The following is a 20,014-nucleotide window of genomic DNA, read 5'->3' on the forward strand; positions in this document are numbered from 1 at the left end:
CTCTTCCAATCACAGCTTGCTGCTTTCCGGATATAATCGCCCCACCTAGTTACAAAGCAACAAGCACTGCGTGTGCCGTCCCGTCGTCTTCACTCGAGAACCAGTCTGCCCCAGCAGCCATCGGTTCTTCGGCATATATGGCCTGCTTACTGCCACTTCAGCTTGTTAATTCGCTGAGCAATGTCGGTAACCGGTAACGGATATTCGCATAAAATAAAAACTAACTTAAATCATAGAGAAATAAAGACAAGAGTGCTCACTCCATACATCAGTTCAGACTATTAATTTCAGTGTCTACATCTAGCATCGAGTAGCGGAACTATCAGTACTGCTACTTGACAATAGATGTAGTACCGACCGGAAAGTCTTATCTCAACAGCATAAGACTTTCCGGTCGGTGCTACATCTATTGTCAAGTAGCAGTACTGATAGTTCCGCTACTCGATGCTAGATGCTAATAGTCTTTTTGGCACTAAAACTGATGTATGGAGTGAGCACTCCATGTATTTTTTTCTCTATGCTTAAATAAAGTTAGAGAGCTAAGTCATAGTTTTATAAAAATTCCATCTCTAATAACAAACGCAGGTGCCGCATGGTTGTGGTCGAGGTTGGCGCGAATGATCGTCCGGTCCGGTGTAGACAGCATACGACTCTTGCAACCCATGCTGCTGTATGTGCACTTCCAAGATACGTTCACACTGTAGGTGTTGATGCAGAAAGAAAAACCGTTGATAATCACAGTGTCCTTTCCTTTCTTCGTTTTGGCCCAGATCACTGAAAATATAAATCATTATTTAAAGTTATCATTCCCTATCAATAATTTTACCGATGTACAGTTAACAGTGTGGGCGATGGTACGAGTAGTTCTGTAAGTATTGAATTACCTATAGTCGGTAATAACGAATAACAGTCACTAAAAAACACCAAAAAACTTTTTATTGTAATTACACTTTAATATAAATGCCATTTCTCACAGTAAATGAAGGAGCCACATGATTATGATCGATACTTCCGCGGAGCATTTTTCCTCCCCTTCTAGCGAGAAAATGACTCATACATCGTGTCCTAGTCCAATATTGGGTGCACCGCATTGATACCATCTGGCTTTTTATGCTGGTCTTGCCATTTTTACAGAATGGGAAACCATCCACGATTGCTATATCATTTCCTCTCATGTTTCTTGTCCAAACCACTGAAAAAATAATTAGCAAAACATTAGATTTTTTTTAGTTATAAAATTGTTTACAACACCTATGTTCATTACCTGTAATACACAATACAGGGAGCGGTGAAGTAAGCAAGAAGAACAGGAGACAAAGAATGCATGGATCAAGTAAAAGTAAAACTCAACGTCGTGTCGTATTAGGCTGCCGAGGAGAATAGAATAAGACTGATAGGTATTACGAGTATATAGAAATCGCATCAAGAAAGGAGGATTTCTGTTTTTAATGATTACTAATAACAAATTTATTTACAATAAACGAAAGTAATGAATTGATCCGACACTGACATTAAAGAAAACTAAATTGTAGGTATGTAACACATAAATGTAATTCAAATTATTATAAGAAAATTAAAAAGCGATAGTTTTCTCTTGGTAAATCGGTTAAATAAAAAGGATTCTTAATGATCTGATAGTACATGTACTTACTTAATAAAAGAAGTTATTCAAAAGATTGCAGAACAAAATTAGACTCAGGTACTTGACGTATAAATTATGTGTAGGTATTTTTAAGTGCTGCTTCATCAAGTTGAAGCATTGATTGACTGATGATTCTATTAATTTCTGTACTTATAAGATTACACTTTGATATAAATTCCATTGCGTATAATATACGCCGGAGCATTATGGTTATGTTCGAGATTAGCACGAATAATTCTTCTATCCTTAGTGGCAAGGAAGTGGCTCTTACACCACCGGTTGGCGCCGTACAGCGTGCATTTCCAAGACACGTTCTTATTACTGACGGTGTTGATGCAATATGGGAAGCCGTTGATGACTGCTGTGTCCTTTCCTTTTACAGTTTTAAGCCAAATTACTGGAATTAAATATTAAAGTAAAATAATGGGTACAGACTAAAATTACAAACAGGTTTAAGGTGTATTTTTAACAATACAATACAACAATCGCATTTTTAGTTATTGTGTATTTACATTTTACAACAAAATTTTGCTCTATTATTTAAATATTGTATCATCTTATTGCATGTTGGCTCAATATTGCAAAAAATATAAATACTTATATATTTACAAAAATGGTTTTGTTATAGTAACCATAAGTGAAATGTAATTTATAATGCCGACAGCAAATCTTCGTATACGCTTTAGAAAAATCTATTTTCTATTTTAAATTGAAGTCTGGCTAACCTAGCCGAGGCGTGGCATAGCATGACTTCGTGGAATCCAGTGATTAGCAAATGTAAAGGTGAAAAAACATCCCATCTCATACCATCGGATGTCGTGAGTGTTATGTGTAGGCAAAGACAACCCTAGCGTACAAGCATGGTATAAAGCCTCCTCGCCAGTCTGCCTGTGACCACGAACGTAACGTCACGTTCGAAACGTATAGTAGCCATAAATAAACGTAAGTCTTACGCGATTAAGTCCCGTGGTAGTTATAAAAGTAACGCATGACTTATCAATGGATACACTTTTACTAATATTGCACTAAATTAGTAAATTAATCAAATATACTAGATCAGACTTTAACATAAACTCCATTTCGTATAATAAACGAAGGCGCCGCATGGTTATGCTCCAGATGTGTTCGCAGTATCAGTCCGTCCTTGGTCGCGAGGAAATGGCTCTTACACCTGTTCCAATAGTTGACACACCTCCAAGACTTGTTCCTGTTCGACACGTGGTTAATGGTAAACGCGTAACTGTTTATGACCGCTATGTCTTTCCCGTGCATGGTTTTGGCCCATTTCACTGGAACAAAATAAAGCAGGTTAGTTATTAAAACTTTATTGTCAAAAAAAAAAACAAGTTCAATTGAATAATGGAAAGTCAGTCTAATTTAGCTTGCAAAATTATTATTATTTTAAATTATAGTGTACTTATTTTAACCGTAGGTACATATTTAATTTGTTAAATATTAAACCGACTTACTAACTCACAAAAAAAACTGAAATTGCTAATCAGTCTGTAATCAAAAAGTAGAGAAGTAATTACAAAAAGGGATAGCTTGGTAAATAAAACAATAGTTACAGAATGCGTACCATATCACAACCATTCGCCGTATAGGTTCTGCCGGCAGGTTCGTAATGTGGGTACCTTTATTAAACGAGTTATTATGGTCAAAATGGTAACATAGCATTTCATACTAATCCAGACAAAACTATTACTTTCGACACAAAGCGAACACTTATCTTATACAGTAGAATAAACCCCATTTCTTAAAACAAATGGTGGCGCCACATGATTGTGATCGAAATGAAAGTATGGTTTAACTATTCGCCCTTCTTTTTTAGTAGCGAGAAATCGGCTCTTACAGTTGCTCTTGTATTCTGTGCACCTCCACGACACGTTAAAGTTACTCGGATTATGGATGATGCAAAAGGAGAACCCGTTGACTATCGCTATATCCTTCCCTTTTTTGGTTTTGACGTATGTCACTGGAAATCAATTTATGCAATTTAAAGTAAGTCGCAAGTAACTTCGATTGCAAGTAAATTTTAAAAAATGCATATATTTACTCAACTAGTAGCACCGTCTACTGTAGCAACAGTAAGCAAGATACCTTGATAAGCATTGCAGTAGATTAAGTGTTGATAAAAAATTAAATGCTTAACTGGTTTAGTATAAATTAGCGATTTTCAAAATTACCTATTGGCAAAAAGAAAGAGTTGAAATACTATGAGGTTAGATTTGTATTATTGAATAGACAATAAATAAAAACAGATTTAGACATTATATTTACCGTTTAATGAATTGGTCGACGTTGACAGATACTCAACCTTGCTTGATCTAAAATATGCTATCTGAAGTAGGTAGGTTAGGTAGGTTAATATACGCCCATGTGACCGCTTCGTCACATGGGCGTAAGGTGAAATATGTATTCACTATTAATTATTTTTTATTATAAAATAGTTTTTGTAATAATGAAACGGCCAAGCCACATATTTTGACTAAGGTGTAGAGTCTGTGAAGGTAGGGCCTGTAGAGTTAGAAGCTTGGCTCTACAAGATATCTGATAACTTTCTGTCAGTGCGAGCCTTATGGTTTCGTCTTGGCAACATTTTACATGAAAATGTTTTTGGTGCGATTTCACATCTTTTTGTAAGTTGCTTATGACAATCTTCTGATTTAAAGGGTTGCGGGTGATTTACTATTAAAAATCCTGAAATACGTACTTGGGGGGCATCTTTTATATACAATCTGATTTTTTTACTGATTCCCCATACAAACTTCAACCCCCTTTTTCCCCTAATGCCTTTTACCACCCCTTTTCACCCTTACGGGGTGATTTTGGGGTTGTAACTATTTTATATCCTTCCCCATAACAATAACTATCTACATATCAAATTTCAACTAAATCGGTTCCGCGGTTATCGATTTCCCATACAAAATTCCGCCCCCCTTTTTACCCCCTTAGGGGCTAATAATTTCAAGTTTTTGAATTATTTTGTTGTTTGTGGACTAATACTATCTCACATACCAAATTTCAGCTTCCTAGGACTTCAGGAAGTACCCTAGAGGTTTTGATGATCAACAGTGAGTGAATCAGTGACGAAATCGGGGTTTTTTTAGACATTAATAAAATCCAAGTATAAGAGCTATGCAATTGAAATTTTTTATGCTTAATAAGTCCACTATTGACATCATATCCCGAGAGTTTTGTTTATCTGGTATAATCCAAACCCAAGTTAAGAGGGTTAAAAAAAAACCGGCCAAGTGCGAGTCGGACTCGCGCACGGAGGGTTCCGCACCATCAACAAAAAATAGAGCAAACCAAGCAAAAAAACGGTCACCCATCCAAGTACTGACCCCGCCCGACGTTGCTTAACTTCGGTCAAAAATCACGTTTGTTGTATGGGAGCCCCACTTAAATCTTTATTTTATTCTGTTTTTAGTATTTGTTGTTATAGCGGCAACAGAAATACATCATCTGTGAAAATTTCAACTGTCTAGCTATCACGGTTCGTGAGATACAGCCTGGTGACAGACGGACGGACGGACGGACGGACGGACGGACGGACAGCGGAGTCTTAGTAATAGGGTCCCGTTTTTACCCTTTGGGTACGGAACCCTAAAAAACGACGAAGCGCTTCGAGAAAAGGTAGGTAGTGCCCTTGGGCTTCGCTTTGCTCGTCTTGGCGGGGGCACTACCGTGCCCCCAGATTACCTAAAATAAAATTATAATTGGTGATCGTCATGTATGGATCAGAGTGTTGACCCTTAAAGGTGACGGATGAAAAGAGATTGTATGTAGTGGAGATGAGAATGTTAAAATGGATGTGTGGCGTGACGAGAATGGATAGGATAAGGAATGAGTATATAAGAGGAAGCCTGAAAGTTGCACCCATAACAGAAAAAGTAAGGGCAAACCGCCTAGCGTGGTATGGGCATGTGATGCGGAGGGATGAAAGTCATGTGACGAGTAAGGTATTATGAATGAATGTGGAGGGAAGTACGAGGAGAGGAAAACCGAGGAAAAGGTGGATGGACTGTGAGAGAGATGATATGAAACGAACGCAAGTGAATGATGAGATGACGGGTGACAGAGAGGTATGGAAGAGAAAGACATGCTGCGCCGCCCCAAGTGAAAAAAAAATGGGACAAGGGCAAGAGAATGATGATGATGACGGTACCTAATTAAACATTAGAAATAACCAACAGAGTACTGATATACATATTTATTTATATTTTATAGTAGACTCCGTTCCGAATGATAAAAGAATTGGCCTCGTGGTTATGGTCGAGTGTAGCGCGAATGATTTTCCCGTCCCTAGTCGCGAGCAAGTGGCTTCTACACTTGCGTTGGTAGTGGAAGTTGCAGGTCCAAGTCACGTTTGCTCCTCTCACACTTTGAATGCCAAATGCGAAGCCGTTGACTATCATTACTTCATGTCCTTTTACACTTTTAGCCCGGATCACTACAAAGAAAAGTGCTATTTTTATGCTCTGTCCAGCTTTGCTCAAATGAATTCTGTAATCTCTCACTTACTGATAGTAGTAGTATAAAAAATGAAAAAACATTTCTTTAATGGTTTAATCGTAAATCGTAAATATTATGTAAGTACAAAAAATATATGTAAAAGACGTAAAGAAGAGTCTAGCACGATGCCAAAGAAAACAGCTCTGATAATGAAATTAATATGAAATCCACTCATTTAAAGAAACTAGTCTTAACTAGGGAAAACGCTTTTTGCCTATTAACCTTTTGGACGCCAATGGACCTTTAGTACTTATATAAAGGATGTAGAAAATTTGCAAACCAGATTAGTTAAGTATTTAGTTGACAGGAAAATAAAAAAAACGTGTAATGATTATAGCGAGTTATTCCCACTTTGTAAAATTTTATCTGTACATAACTTACGGCCAGCATTTAACAAATACAGCCTCCGACGGTTAATTATTATGGGAAAAGGTTAAATAAATATTTAGTGCCTAGACTGTTTAACGAAATAGGGTGGTTAAGAGGGAAACCTAAGTTAAATAAGCCGGTCCTTAAAAAGAGATTAAAAACATACCTTTTAGAAAATTAAAATTTTGGAAATTGTGATACCTATTTAACTTGTTAAGCATATGTGTGCATGTTAGTTTTTAGATTATAATAAGGATTACCTATTGTTTAAATGCTATTGTTTTGTACTAATTGTTTTGTTTAGGTGCATGATTCGATTAGTTAAGTGAGCGCTTCATTCGCCAACAAACTGGTTACAGTTTGGCGATATCATACATTTTGTTTGTGAGCATGTACCTTTTGTGTAAATAAAAAAAAAATAAAAAAAAATGATCGATATATCCGCACCGTAGGTTCAACGCCAAAGACCGATTAATCGATCACAGACCACAGAGCAACGTCGACCTACGTGCATATAGATAAAGTTCAACTTCAGTTTTGACACTTCAATGTTGTGGCGTCTGAGGGACAGCTTTTGTGTTTGACACGGCGTGGAAAAGGTTAAAGAAAGGAATATTCGTTTATTACCTTGTGATATTACTTTAAAAATACATCCACTTAAGGCAAATTAAATACATAAGTACCTATTAAAAAATTAAATAGGTAGGTACTAATATCACGTACATTACATTTATTCACACATTTAATAATATAACGATAGCCCAATGATAGGCTTGTAGTTGATGTAAATTTAATCAATCAATAAAAACTTATCATTCTAAGCGCCACTTGCACCATCCCACTAAGCCGGGATTAACCGATTTAACCGTTAACCCAGCGTCAAATTATACCGGTAACCATGGTAAATCCAGGTTTAACCGGCTTACCCCGGTTTATTGGGATAGTGCAAGTGGGCCTTACAAACCAAAGTTGAAGTAAACCTTATTTTTGTCTTAATTCAATAAATAATAATTCCTAAGGTATTAACAGGGAGAATCAACTTTTTAAGTCGTGCCAGTCGTTGCCGTGGTTAGGGTTAGTTGTCCAGGGGTTTTCTCCTGCACTTTAAATCCTGATTGTATGGTATAATAATTTGCGAAACATGCATTTCTTTGGCTGTTATAAACCATAACTATAATGGACCATCTTCTAAGCATGTTAGTGGAATGTGATAAAAGATTTCGTCTAACAAACTGTGCTACTATTGTCACTTGGACAACGACCTAGAATAACAGCAAAAAATATCGATCCACATACACAATATACACATAACGCTTTAAAGTCTCGCGTTTTGTACCTACACATACTTATTCAGTGATTTAAATGGGCCTTACGTAATAATATTTAATTACTTTTACCTTATTCGACATTTCAGCTGTGTTGCACCAGCTGTGGTCACGGATGAAACGCTGGCGTCCCAGCTAAATATCAGATAAGGTGAAAATAACGAAATAACTTTACGTTAGACCCGCTAAAATCGCCACCTATCTACAGTTTGATTATAACTCCATTTCGAATAATAAAATTCGGGGGCGCATGACAATGATAAAGAGGGGCGCGTAGAATCCGTCCATCCTTGGTAGAGTGGAACCGGCTCTTACAAACGTTGTTCTGAGTGCACTGCCAAGATATCTTCTCTTTGTATACTTTGTCGTGGCAAAAAGTAAAGCCGTTCACTATAGCCGTCTCCTTTCCTCTTAAATTTTTTACAATGGTTACTGCAAACAATACAGAAAACGATTAATTTCCAGCGATGCTCTTTATCAACCATAAAATAACGCTAGATTGTTAGTTACACACAGAAAACTAGGGGTTGGTATGTGGTTAAACCGAATCATTTAATCTCAGAATGGCTGTTAAGTAAAACAATCCATAAATAAATATGTAATAAACATTGATTAGGTACCTTTTTATAACTTATTTTTCTCAGTTCATCACTTATAGTTAATTAAATTGAAAACTCAATTTTTTTAAGACCCAAATACATTCGTAAAAATATTTACAAAAAATCCGGCTGGTTTCTTGCGCCGGTATCATCTCGAGCTGTGGTGCAGGGTAGTGGTAGTAAAAGATAAGATAAAGATAAAAGATAGTTTATTCAAGTAGGCATAATTACAATGCGCTTATGAAGGGTAAGTAATAGAACGTATACAAACTTATAATATATTGCTCAGAATATATAAATTCAATTAGTATAATTTTGAATGGCATAACGTGCAATAAGTATAACGTGTGATACGTATAACAATGAATTCCATAATTTTATGACGTATAATGAACTTTACATATAATATCGTTTATGATAAGTATAAAAAGATATAACGTTGAAATAATATAATATACAAAACCAATACCACGCAATAAACCTAACCTTTTATTTTTCTGGGGGTAACAGTTCTAACCTAACCTGAACCTACTTTTCTGGTAGCTGTTACTTTCTCCGAGGGTTCACAGTTCTAACCTAACCTAACCTACTTTTCTGGTAGCAGTTTTTTCTGTGGGGGGTCACAGTTTTAACCTAACCTAACCTATTTTTATGGTAGCAGTTTCTTTTTCTGTAGGGTAACAGTTCTAACCTAACCTAACCTACTTTTCTGGTAACAGTTTCTTTCTCAACCTAACCTACTTTTCTGGTAGCAGTTTCTTTCTCTGTTGGGTCACAGTTCTAACCTAACCTAACCTACTTTTCTGGTAGCAGTTTTTTTTTCTGGGGAGTCACAGTTCTAACCTAACCTAACCTACTTTTCCGACAATAATTACTTTCGAATGGTTTCGATGACCTATGAAATACTGAGCTATCCAAATAATTTTAGTAATGTTCAATGATCGGAATAGGTAGTGCCATTTGGGGTCAATGGCCTCAAACATTGTACTTAACATGGATAAGACTCGGGATTCCAAGACTCTTATTTTTTCACGAAAATATTTCTTGGTATGTCTTTAATAGGCTACAGGACTAATGTTCATTTATGGTATCAATCGATCGGCTTTGTTTTTAGGATCATTTGTCTTTATGGGACCCATTGCATTAAAGCAACACAAAAGTCAGAAATTATAGTCAAAGTCCGACAGTCGCACTTCACTCGCGAAACGCCCCTCACAAAAGGATAAGTGAACGTGACGTCAAGGTCATTGAGATCCTATCTTGAAGTATGGACAAAACAAGAAAATTGCGTTTTTGTCCGTGAAATATTGCGTTTATGTATATAGTTGCTGTACAATATTTTTTTGGATAAAATGTAAGGAATCAAATGGTACCCTTACTTTTATCGTTTTTGGAAGTTAAAAAAAACTTAAATTTTGAAACTTTCTGGTCCTGTATTTTTGTAACATTTCCGTATTTTATTCCACATTATTATGATAAATTGCTCATTTGCTATAAGATTTTGTTATAAAATTCAACATGTGTCATCATCCCTATTGAAGTAGGTAATATGAAAACTCGGGGTGAAAAGGTATATCCATACTATTATTATTATTGGGGTGGTATCGGGCCTTTGAGTGTCACGTCGACCAAGTATTGATCTATTGTGACGGCCCTTTAAAGTTCATTACTAATGCCCGTTGCATCCAGAAAATTACAGATGCTTTGGGCCGTAACGTTCTGTACCTCATAGGGTTGCAATACATGCCGCCCTAAGTAGGTACTTCTTTTTGACATTAGTGGTCCACAGGAACAGAGAATGTGCATTGCAGTCTCCTCTGACTCCTGGCAGAACCTGCATGTCGCATCTTGTTTCTTGCCAATTTGAAACATGTGCTTGTTCAACTTACAGTGTCCAGTCAGTATTCTAGTCACCGCGCAAGTTTTGTGCCTTTTGAGCCCCAGAAGCTCCTTAGCGATTTTGCTGTTGAACCCTTTGATTAGAGCTTTCGAGTGTACTTGTCCTTTAGCGAACTTCCACCAATCGATTGCTCTCTTTTTTTCTAAGTCGCTGAGCAGAGAATATGCATCCCGTTTTGTGATTCCACAGAACGGTTCTGGGCCGACCAGGGGTGTGTCTGCGCCCTTTCTTGCAAGTTCGTCTGCTTCTTCGTTTCCGTTAATGTCGGAGTGCCCTGGTACCCATCTAAGTGTGACTTTGTTGGAGTTAGCCAGTGCATTTAGGTTTGTTTTACAGTTCTGGACTAGTTTTGAGTTTGACTCAAGGGATTCTAGTGCCAGCAGAGCAGCCTGGCTGTCTGAGTTGATGTAGATATGTTGGTGTCTTAGGTTTCTGTCCAGGTTAATCTCCGCACATTTGTTGATGGCGAAGACTTCTGCCTGGAAGATTGAGGCCTTTGTGCCCATGCTGACGCTAGCTCTGAGCTTAGGTCTCTCACCATAGATCCCACATCCTACATCATTTCCTTTCTTTGAACCATCCGTGTACCAGATGTGGCTTCCCTCTTCAACGTACATTTGGTTGTTAGTCCATTTGTCTCTAGGAGGTATTTCTACTGTGTACAGTTTGGTGAAATGACATTCGGTGTGCGTGTCATCAGTGGGCATGTTAAGGGTTTTATTTGCAAAAACCCAGGCCTTTAGTTTGGCTAATGCTTGGGAGCGCCATTTTGGCCTATTTAGCGTGCATATTCTGTAGACGCACTGCTTGGCCTCCTTTTGCACCTGCAGATGGAGTGGTATAATGTCCAGCAGTGCATCTAGGGCCGCCCCCGGAGTCGAGAAGGCGCCTGTCGCTGTTAAACAAGCCGTGCGTTGCAGGCTGTTTAGAGTTTCTATTGCCGTCTTTTGGTTGGTTTTGTTACACCAGACTGCGGAGGCGTAGGTGATAATTGGCCTCACTACCGCTGTGTATAACCACATAGCAATATTGGGTCTTATGCCCCATCTTGCTCCTGCCATTCGACAGCAAGACCACATGGCCATTTTCGCTTTTTGTATAATATTTCTCAGGTGAGGGTTCCAAGTTAACTTTTGGTCGAAAATAACCCCTAGATACTTGACCTCTTCTGAGAATGGTATTATTTGTCCATTAAGTCTTGGTTCTTTAAGCTTTTCGAGCTTTCGTTTCCTTGTGAATGGTACTAGTACAGTCTTGCTCGGATTAATGGACAATTCATTTTCTCTACACCATTTGAATATTGTGTTTAGAGCTCCTTGCATTAAGTTGGATATTGTGTGGAGGCAAGGGCCTTTGACGATGACTACAAGGTCGTCGGCATATCCTTGTGTGTCAAAGTCTTGGCCTGACATAATTGCAAGAAGTTGGTCCACTACTAGGGTCCATAATAGTGGGGATAAAACTCCTCCTTGTGGGCACCCTTTTGTGGTATAAAATTCATGTTCTGTAGTATGGAGGGTCAGAGTGGCTACTCCGTTAGAGAGCATGCTATGTACCCATCTGGTGGTGGTTTCGTCTACTCCCTTTGACTTCATACCGTTGAGTATGGTCTCTGTGGGCGTATTGTCGAAAGCACCTTCAACATCAAGGAACGCACATAGAGCGGTTTGCTTTTCCTCTAGGGTTTTCTGCACCTTGTCAACCAGGTCAAGTAGGGCAGTCTCCGTAGATTTACCCTTTTGGTAAGCATGTTGGTTTACACTAAGTGGTCTTTCCACCAGGTATTTCGCTCTAATGTGCTGGTCAATGATTCTTTCCATCGTTTTAAGTAAAAACGATGTTAGACTAATAGGTCTGAAGGATTTAGGTTGTGAATAGTCCTTTTTCCCTGCTTTTGGTATGAAGCGTACCTTGACCCTAGTCCATTGATCTGGTATGATTCCCCACGCGAAACTTGCTCGGAATATTCTGACCAGATGCGGGAGGAGGAGGTCTTGTCCTTGCTGTAAAAGCGCTGGAAACACTCCGTCTTCTCCCGCTGATTTAAATGGTTTAAATTTTTCCAATGCCCATTTAATTTTGTTTGGTCTGAAGATATTAGTTGCCAAATTCCAGTCGATATTGCGTGCCCTGTGGATTTGATTATTCCTTTGGGCGCATAACTGTGTGTTACTGGTTGTGTACGAACCGGGGAAGTGGGTGCCTCTGAGCAAGTCTAGAGTTTCCTCTTCTGTGTTCGTAAAAGTGCCATCTGGTCTTTTAAGAAGACCGAGATAGTTCGTCGGTGTCTTTGAGAGTATTTTGTGAATTCGTGCTCCTTTGTGAGTTTGGGCAATCTCTTCACAAAACCTTCTCCATGACCTCCTTTTTGCCTTCCTGATTTGTTTATTATATTCAGTCAGCGCTCTACCATACCTTTTCCACTCATTCGGCGTGGTCGAGTGATTGAATATGCGACGTGTGGACCTACGGAGGTTTTCTAGCCTTTTGTTCCACCACGTTGTTGTGTTAGTAGTTTTAGTCTCTTTCAACGGACAGCTTAGTTCGTAGGCCCTAAGTATGCCTTCAGATATTAGGTTAACTGCTACGTTGAGAGAGTCTGGTGTTTTGACATATTTTGGTACATCCTTTAGACGGTTTTCAAGGTCAGCCTTATAGGCTTCCCATGACGTTTCTTTTGGATTTCTACGCGTTAGTGGTTCCCTATCTAGAGATCCTTTAACACTGAACAAAATATGTCTATGGTCCGACATTGAGTTTTCACTACTGACACGCCAGTCGGCTAGGCAGCTGGCCGCCTTTTCAGTAGCGAAGGTTATATCTAATACTTCTTGCCTAGCTCTGGTTACGAAAGTGGGCGTGTTTCCCTTATTCAACAAGTGCAGACAATTGGTAAAGATAAATTGGGATAGTAACTCACCTCTTTTATTGATTCCAGTGCTCCCCCAGATAGTGTGGTGGGCGTTGGCATCACATCCCACAATAAGTTCCGCCTTTTGTGCCTGAGCGTACTCTAGCACTTTAGTCAGTTCTTCTGTGGGGTCTTGCTTCTCTCCGGGCAGTTAGGCGGAGCAAACTATTACCTTCAGTGCTCCTCTCCCTTTGAGATCGACATAGGCAGCTACTGTATCTTCACTGCATAGCTCTGTAACAGGCAAGAAGTTAATATTTTTGTTAAATACGATGCAGGCTCTCGGTTTAGCACCTTTTTCGTAGTTTAGTACCTTTCCTGCTCTGTTGAGTCCTGTTACCATGGACTTGGTGTTTATCCATGGTTCTTGTATGAGGGCGATGTCCAGGCCATTTTCGCCGAAGAGTTTTTCTACGACCGCTGTGGCCGCTATGGCGTGGTGTAGATTGGCCTGGAGGAACATCATCCCCCTACCCCTGGTAGCGTCTTTATTTGCCACGGCGGTGGGCACTGCTGTGCCCTTGGTGGCCTCCTCCGTCCCCTCTACCCCTACAAACAATCCGGCTGGTTTCTTGCGCCGGTATCATCTCGAGCTGTGGTGCAGGGTAGTGGTAGTAAAAGATAAGATAAAGATAAAAGATAGTTTATTCAAGTAGGCATAATTACAATGCGCTTATGAAGGGTAAGTAATAGAACGTATACAAACTTATAATATATTGCTCAGAATATATAAATTCAATTAGTATAATTTTGAATGGCATAACGTGCAATAAGTATAACGTGTGATACGTATAACAATGAATTCCATAATTTTATGACGTATAATGAACTTTACATATAATATCGTTTATGATAAGTATAAAAAGATATAACGTTGAAATAATATAATATACAAAACCAATACCACGCAATAAACCTAACCTTTTATTTTTCTGGGGGTAACAGTTCTAACCTAACCTGAACCTACTTTTCTGGTAGCTGTTACTTTCTCCGAGGGTTCACAGTTCTAACCTAACCTAACCTACTTTTCTGGTAGCAGTTTTTTCTGTGGGGGGTCACAGTTTTAACCTAACCTAACCTATTTTTATGGTAGCAGTTTCTTTTTCTGTAGGGTAACAGTTCTAACCTAACCTAACCTACTTTTCTGGTAACAGTTTCTTTCTCAACCTAACCTACTTTTCTGGTAGCAGTTTCTTTCTCTGTTGGGTCACAGTTCTAACCTAACCTAACCTACTTTTCTGGTAGCAGTTTTTTTTTCTGGGGAGTCACAGTTCTAACCTAACCTAACCTACTTTTCCGACAATAATTACTTTCGAATGGTTTCGATGACCTATGAAATACTGAGCTATCCAAATAATTTTAGTAATGTTCAATGATCGGAATAGGTAGTGCCATTTGGGGTCAATGGCCTCAAACATTGTACTTAACATGGATAAGACTCGGGATTCCAAGACTCTTATTTTTTCACGAAAATATTTCTTGGTATGTCTTTAATAGGCTACAGGACTAATGTTCATTTATGGTATCAATCGATCGGCTTTGTTTTTAGGATCATTTGTCTATATGGGACCCATTGCATTAAAGCAACACAAAAGTCAGAAATTATAGTCAAAGTCCGACAGTCGCACTTCACTCGCGAAACGCCCCTCACAAAAGGATAAGTGAACGTGACGTCAAGGTCATTGAGATCCTATCTTGAAGTATGGACAAAACAAGAAAATTGCGTTTTTGTCCGTGAAATATTGCGTTTATGTATATAGTTGCTGTACAATATTTTTTTGGATAAAATGTAAGGAATCAAATGGTACCCTTACTTTTATCGTTTTTGGAAGTTAAAAAAAACTTAAATTTTGAAACTTTCTGGTCCTGTATTTTTGTAACATTTCCGTATTTTATTCCACATTATTATGATAAATTGCTCATTTGCTATAAGATTTTGTTATAAAATTCAACATGTGTCATCATCCCTATTGAAGTAGGTAATATGAAAACTCGGGGTGAAAAGGTATATCCATACTAAGCTTACGCACCGAAGTCCCGTGAAATGGCACTACCAATTCCGATCACTGGCTAATGTTATGTTCAGATACTTATATGAGATGTTATTCATTATTTTTATTTATATGCATAATGAAAGTTATATTCAATGTAATTAGTTTATTTGTATGTTATACTAAACAGCGGTATGTATATTGTATGTTATATTATTTTTATGTTATACTTATTGAAAATATATATTTAGTGCATTATACATAAGATTAGTATACGTTTTGAACGTTTGTAAACTGAAATTATACCAAAAGTGCGTATTCATTATGATACGCACCCCTTATGAACGTCAAATAAAGCTAGGTAGACCGGCTCCAACCCTACACCTCTGCCCCGAGAAGATTTAAGTCCCCCCTCAATTGGAGGAGGGTATCCCAATATGGGACCGGCAACAAACTCCGCGGGACACATCTTTTCAAAAAAAAATTACATCTTATAATTAACATGCATTACGAGAAAATAAGTTAAAAACAAAAACAATTTAAATTACTATAGAATTCATGCAATTATACACATAAGGTGTAATACAATTTGTATGGAATCATACAAATACGTAGCTCTTTCAGAAAACATATCAAATTCTTACAAAAGGAAAAGAAAATAAAGTTATTAAAATAAATGGGAGAACAATAAATCTGATTGATTGTTATGAATTACCAACATAACATACGTATTGATGTGCTTTCTTAACTGAGCTGTGTCACCTATAACTCTATACATAATACAATGTTTTTAATTGCTTTTAGTTTTTATTTGTTTCTGGTTTGGGCCATGCATGTTTGTCTGTCAAGTAGTTCTCGACTCTGTAATAAGCTTTCAACATCAATGACTTTTTTAAGTAATTCTTAAGAGCTGGAAAGGGTAATCTTAAAGCATCCTCAGGTAACTTGTTATAAAAACGAATGCATTGCCCAACGAATGACTTTTGTACTTTACGGACACGAAACTTTCTGATAGCAAGCTTATTTTTATTTCTAGTGTTAAAGTTATGGACATCAGAATTCTTAGTGAAGGAGTCTAGATTCTTAATAACATAAATAATACTTTCATATATGTATTGGGAAACTACAGTTAAAAAGAAAAGTTCTTTCTTTGAAAAGTTCTCTTAATGATTCATGCGCTCTTAAGTTATATATAGAACGAATGGCTCTCTTTTGTAAGACAAATATAGTCTGTATGTCAGCTGCTTTGCCCCAAACCAGAATACCATATGACATTACACTATGAAAATAACTATAATAAACAAGGCGAGCTGTTTCAACATTAGTCAATTGTCTAATTCTCCTCACGGCGTAAGCGGCCGAACTTAATTTGTTAGCCAGTGTTCCTATATGAGGACTCCATTGTAGATTTTTGTCCAATGTTACACCAAGAAACTGGTTTAACATTCGGCAAAGAAAATCTAATACATTTAGTGGCCGGTAATAACTACGCCGGTGGTAGTTTCTGCTATTTATACTTAAGTGGAATGTAATATGCTTAAATTGAAGAATAAAGACGTCTACTTATAGTTCCATTTATGTTCTATACCGTAAAACGGGGTGAATAGACACGATTTTCAACTTCAAGGACGATTTTCACCAAGAATCCATATTATACAAGTAATAATTTAGACATCATTATTTGAGTCTTGCTTCTTCAGTGAAATCAATTTTTACCCACCTATTTCAGAGAAAATCAAGTAGATTTTGATTAATTTAGATTTTTATTAAAACACCTTCCCCAATAACAAACGTAGGAGGCGTATGTTTATGATTCAAAGAAGCGCGCAGAATAAGACCATCCTTAGTAGCGAGAAAGTGGCTTCTACATACTTTACTATTCGTACAATGCCAAGATATTGTGTGCTTATTCACTCTGTTGTGGCCGAATGTATAGCTATCAATTATCGCCGTCGCTTTTCCTCTTTTATTCTTTACGATGGTCACTGCAAAGTAATGCAAAAACTATTAAGGTTACGATACACTCTAAGTATTACGTATGTACGAGTAGGTACATGGATGTTACCTTCATCAGTAACAGCAGTTTGACAGTAGTCAATAGTAAAGCCTTTCCTCAGTAAGAGTGACCTGGCCGGCTAACAGGCCAATCGCTTACGCTCCGTAGCGATCGTAACGCAACTGTCACTGTCGCACTAATATGAAAGAGTGATAGAGAGACACAAAGCTATTCAATCGCAAAGCGATAGCGATTGTAACCTTGGCTAGGCCCGCTGGTGACTATTGACGATTTGAAATGGGCACCCTCTGGACCGAAACGATTGTGAAGCTTCCTTAGTAATTACTGGTATTGTCTTACATAAGCTACTAATGAATAATAAAAAAATCCATACAAGGTTGATCTTTATTTGAGCTTACAATTTTACTCCAGGTGAGTTGAGTGTATAGGTACCCACCCAGTATTGAGGATGGTGTGGGAGGTGGTTAGTCAAACTGCCCAGGTCCCGTAGACAACATGCCAATCGCTAACGCTCCGTAGCGAACGAAACGCAGCTGTCACTGTCACACTAATATGAAAGAGTGATAGAGAGATACAAAGCTATTCGATAGCAAAGCGATAACGATTGTCACCTTGGCTAGGCCGCCTGGACCGCGCGGTATCAGTGGAAGATTATGAATCTAGCACAACCCACCAGAGCGTAATAGGATGAAACGAAAAAGAAAATTCTACTTCAGATTTTAATATAAATTCCATCACGAATGATAAAATTACCAGCCATATGATTATGATCGAGACTAGCGCGGAGAATCTGACCATCCTTTGTGGCAACAAAATGACTTTTACACATTGAATGCTTAGAGCACTTCCAAGATATTGTGTTTCTGTATCTTTTACTGCAGCAGAACGTAAAGCCGTCAACTATTGCTGTCTCTTTTCCTCTCATGTTTTGAACTACGAGTACTGAAAATAATACACATGTAACCTTAAATTATGCTATTATGTATATGCATGAATTGAATCATAAATAGTAATCGATGCATGATAAATTAAGAGCAGATCGAGACATTGCTAAGAAGATAACAATAAATAAATTAGAATGAAGTAAATACATATTAGGGGACATCTTACACAGATCAACCTAGCCCAAAACTAAGCAAAGCTTGTACTATGGGTTCTAGGCGACGATATACATTTGTACGTATAATAGACACCCTTAAATACATATAAAACACCCATGACTCAGAAATAAATAAATTAAAACAAAATACTCGTATCTTTAAGTATTCTCCTTTTTAGCAAGTTTTAAACAAGAAACAATTTCAACTTATTTACCACAAAAGAAAATGACACTGTCAATAGATCAACCTAGGCTTTTAGGATATATTATTATCCCATCAAAAACATTACATGTAAAAAGGTGAAGGCTCGCAACGCTTTTACTACAAAAAAGTTTTGAGATGTAATGTGAAACCAAGTCGGTTATTTTAATCAGTGCCAGGGGGTGTTAAAACCGTATCAATAAGATTTCTTTAATTTGAAATACATATAATGACTTGGCCATCGCACGGCTGCATAATGACATAAGGATCATATTCACCTATTAAAAATAATTCTAATTGAACATAACGCTAGCGCTAATTCCAGTTTAAGCATTACTTACACATATTTACGAGTACGGTACGAGTAAAGCATTAAGTGCGATTGCCAAGTCATTATATGTATTACAAATTAAAGATATCTTATTGATACGGTTTTAACACCCCCTGGCACTGATTAAAATAACCGACTTGGTTTCACATTACATCTCAAAACTTTTTTGTAATAAAAGCGTTGCGAGACTTGCACCTTTTTACATGTAATGTTTTTGATGGGATCTCATCTCTTTTTGTAGGCAGTCCTTCTTTTTGGGTATTCATACCCTTACTATGTATACACATATCATAACTAAACACATCTTCATTCATACTCACATCATACATCGTAGTGTACCTTTACTTTACCTACTATTTGTAGGAACTACCAACAGTAACTTTGTAATAGCATATATTTATATGGGATTACAAACTTACTTATGCAGTTCTTAGTTCTTTAAAACGTGACTGATATTGCAATATTTTTAGGTTTTCTATGGCTTGATAAGCTGAAAACTACTTATGTTTAAAATTTGAAACTTGTGGGTATGCTAAAAGTATGAGATCGAGAATGATCGGTGAATGAATGAGTGAGTGAGTGAGTGTGTCAGTGTCGAAACTAAGGAACTTTGACGTACAATAATTCTTAAACTACAAGTTCAAATTTAATGTTTTTGAGAATATATCTAAAGCATGTTAAGCCCTATATGTCACTGAAAATTCAGGGTTCTAGCTTCAGCCAGCACAAAATTACAGGACGTCGAAAATGGCCTGAATCGCTTCGAGAAAAGGATGGTACGGCCGTGCCTCTTTGTTTTGCTGGGACTGGCGCGGTCTCCTGTCACAGGTATATTTTACTTACTAGGAGACTCCATTAACTGTATTGTTAAAACGAAACATTTACCTAAATAAATAATTTTTCATTTTCATTTTCATTTTTTTCATTTTTCTCGACTTGGCGGGGGCACTGCCGTGCCCCCAGATGCTAGGTACTCTTTGCTTTTAGCGCGACAGTGGCGGTAAAACAGTGTTAGAATGACACTCGTTGCTGGTATGCTGTAAAATTTATTATTTATATTATACTTTTATTTGTTTAGTCGTATGAGTTGTGTAAAAGTAGGTTGACTGG

At 37.6% G+C, this 20,014-nt stretch overlaps 1 protein-coding gene across 17 annotated transcripts in view; it reads right to left on the reverse strand.

Annotated features, from left to right (window-relative positions):
• Positions 1–20,014, reverse strand: part of LOC134661654 (protein tramtrack, beta isoform) — a 506,900-nt gene that overhangs the window by 211,027 nt on the left and 275,859 nt on the right. The window contains exon 5 of one of the 17 annotated variants that reach the window (XM_063518168.1): positions 1,777–2,039. The exons of 15 other annotated variants lie outside the window; for them this stretch is intronic. In XM_063518168.1, coding sequence (XP_063374238.1) covers positions 1,801–2,039 — 239 coding nt within the window. In that variant the 3' untranslated portion in view covers positions 1,777–1,800. Of the gene's footprint in view, positions 1–1,776; positions 2,040–3,333; positions 3,618–20,014 lie in introns of those variants that run through there. One more of the 17 variants, XM_063518036.1, reaches the window with a different exon arrangement.

The sequence above is a fragment of the Cydia amplana genome, chromosome 2, assembly GCF_948474715.1.
Source record: "Cydia amplana chromosome 2, ilCydAmpl1.1, whole genome shotgun sequence".
NCBI classification, from domain to species: domain Eukaryota; kingdom Metazoa; phylum Arthropoda; class Insecta; order Lepidoptera; family Tortricidae; genus Cydia; species Cydia amplana.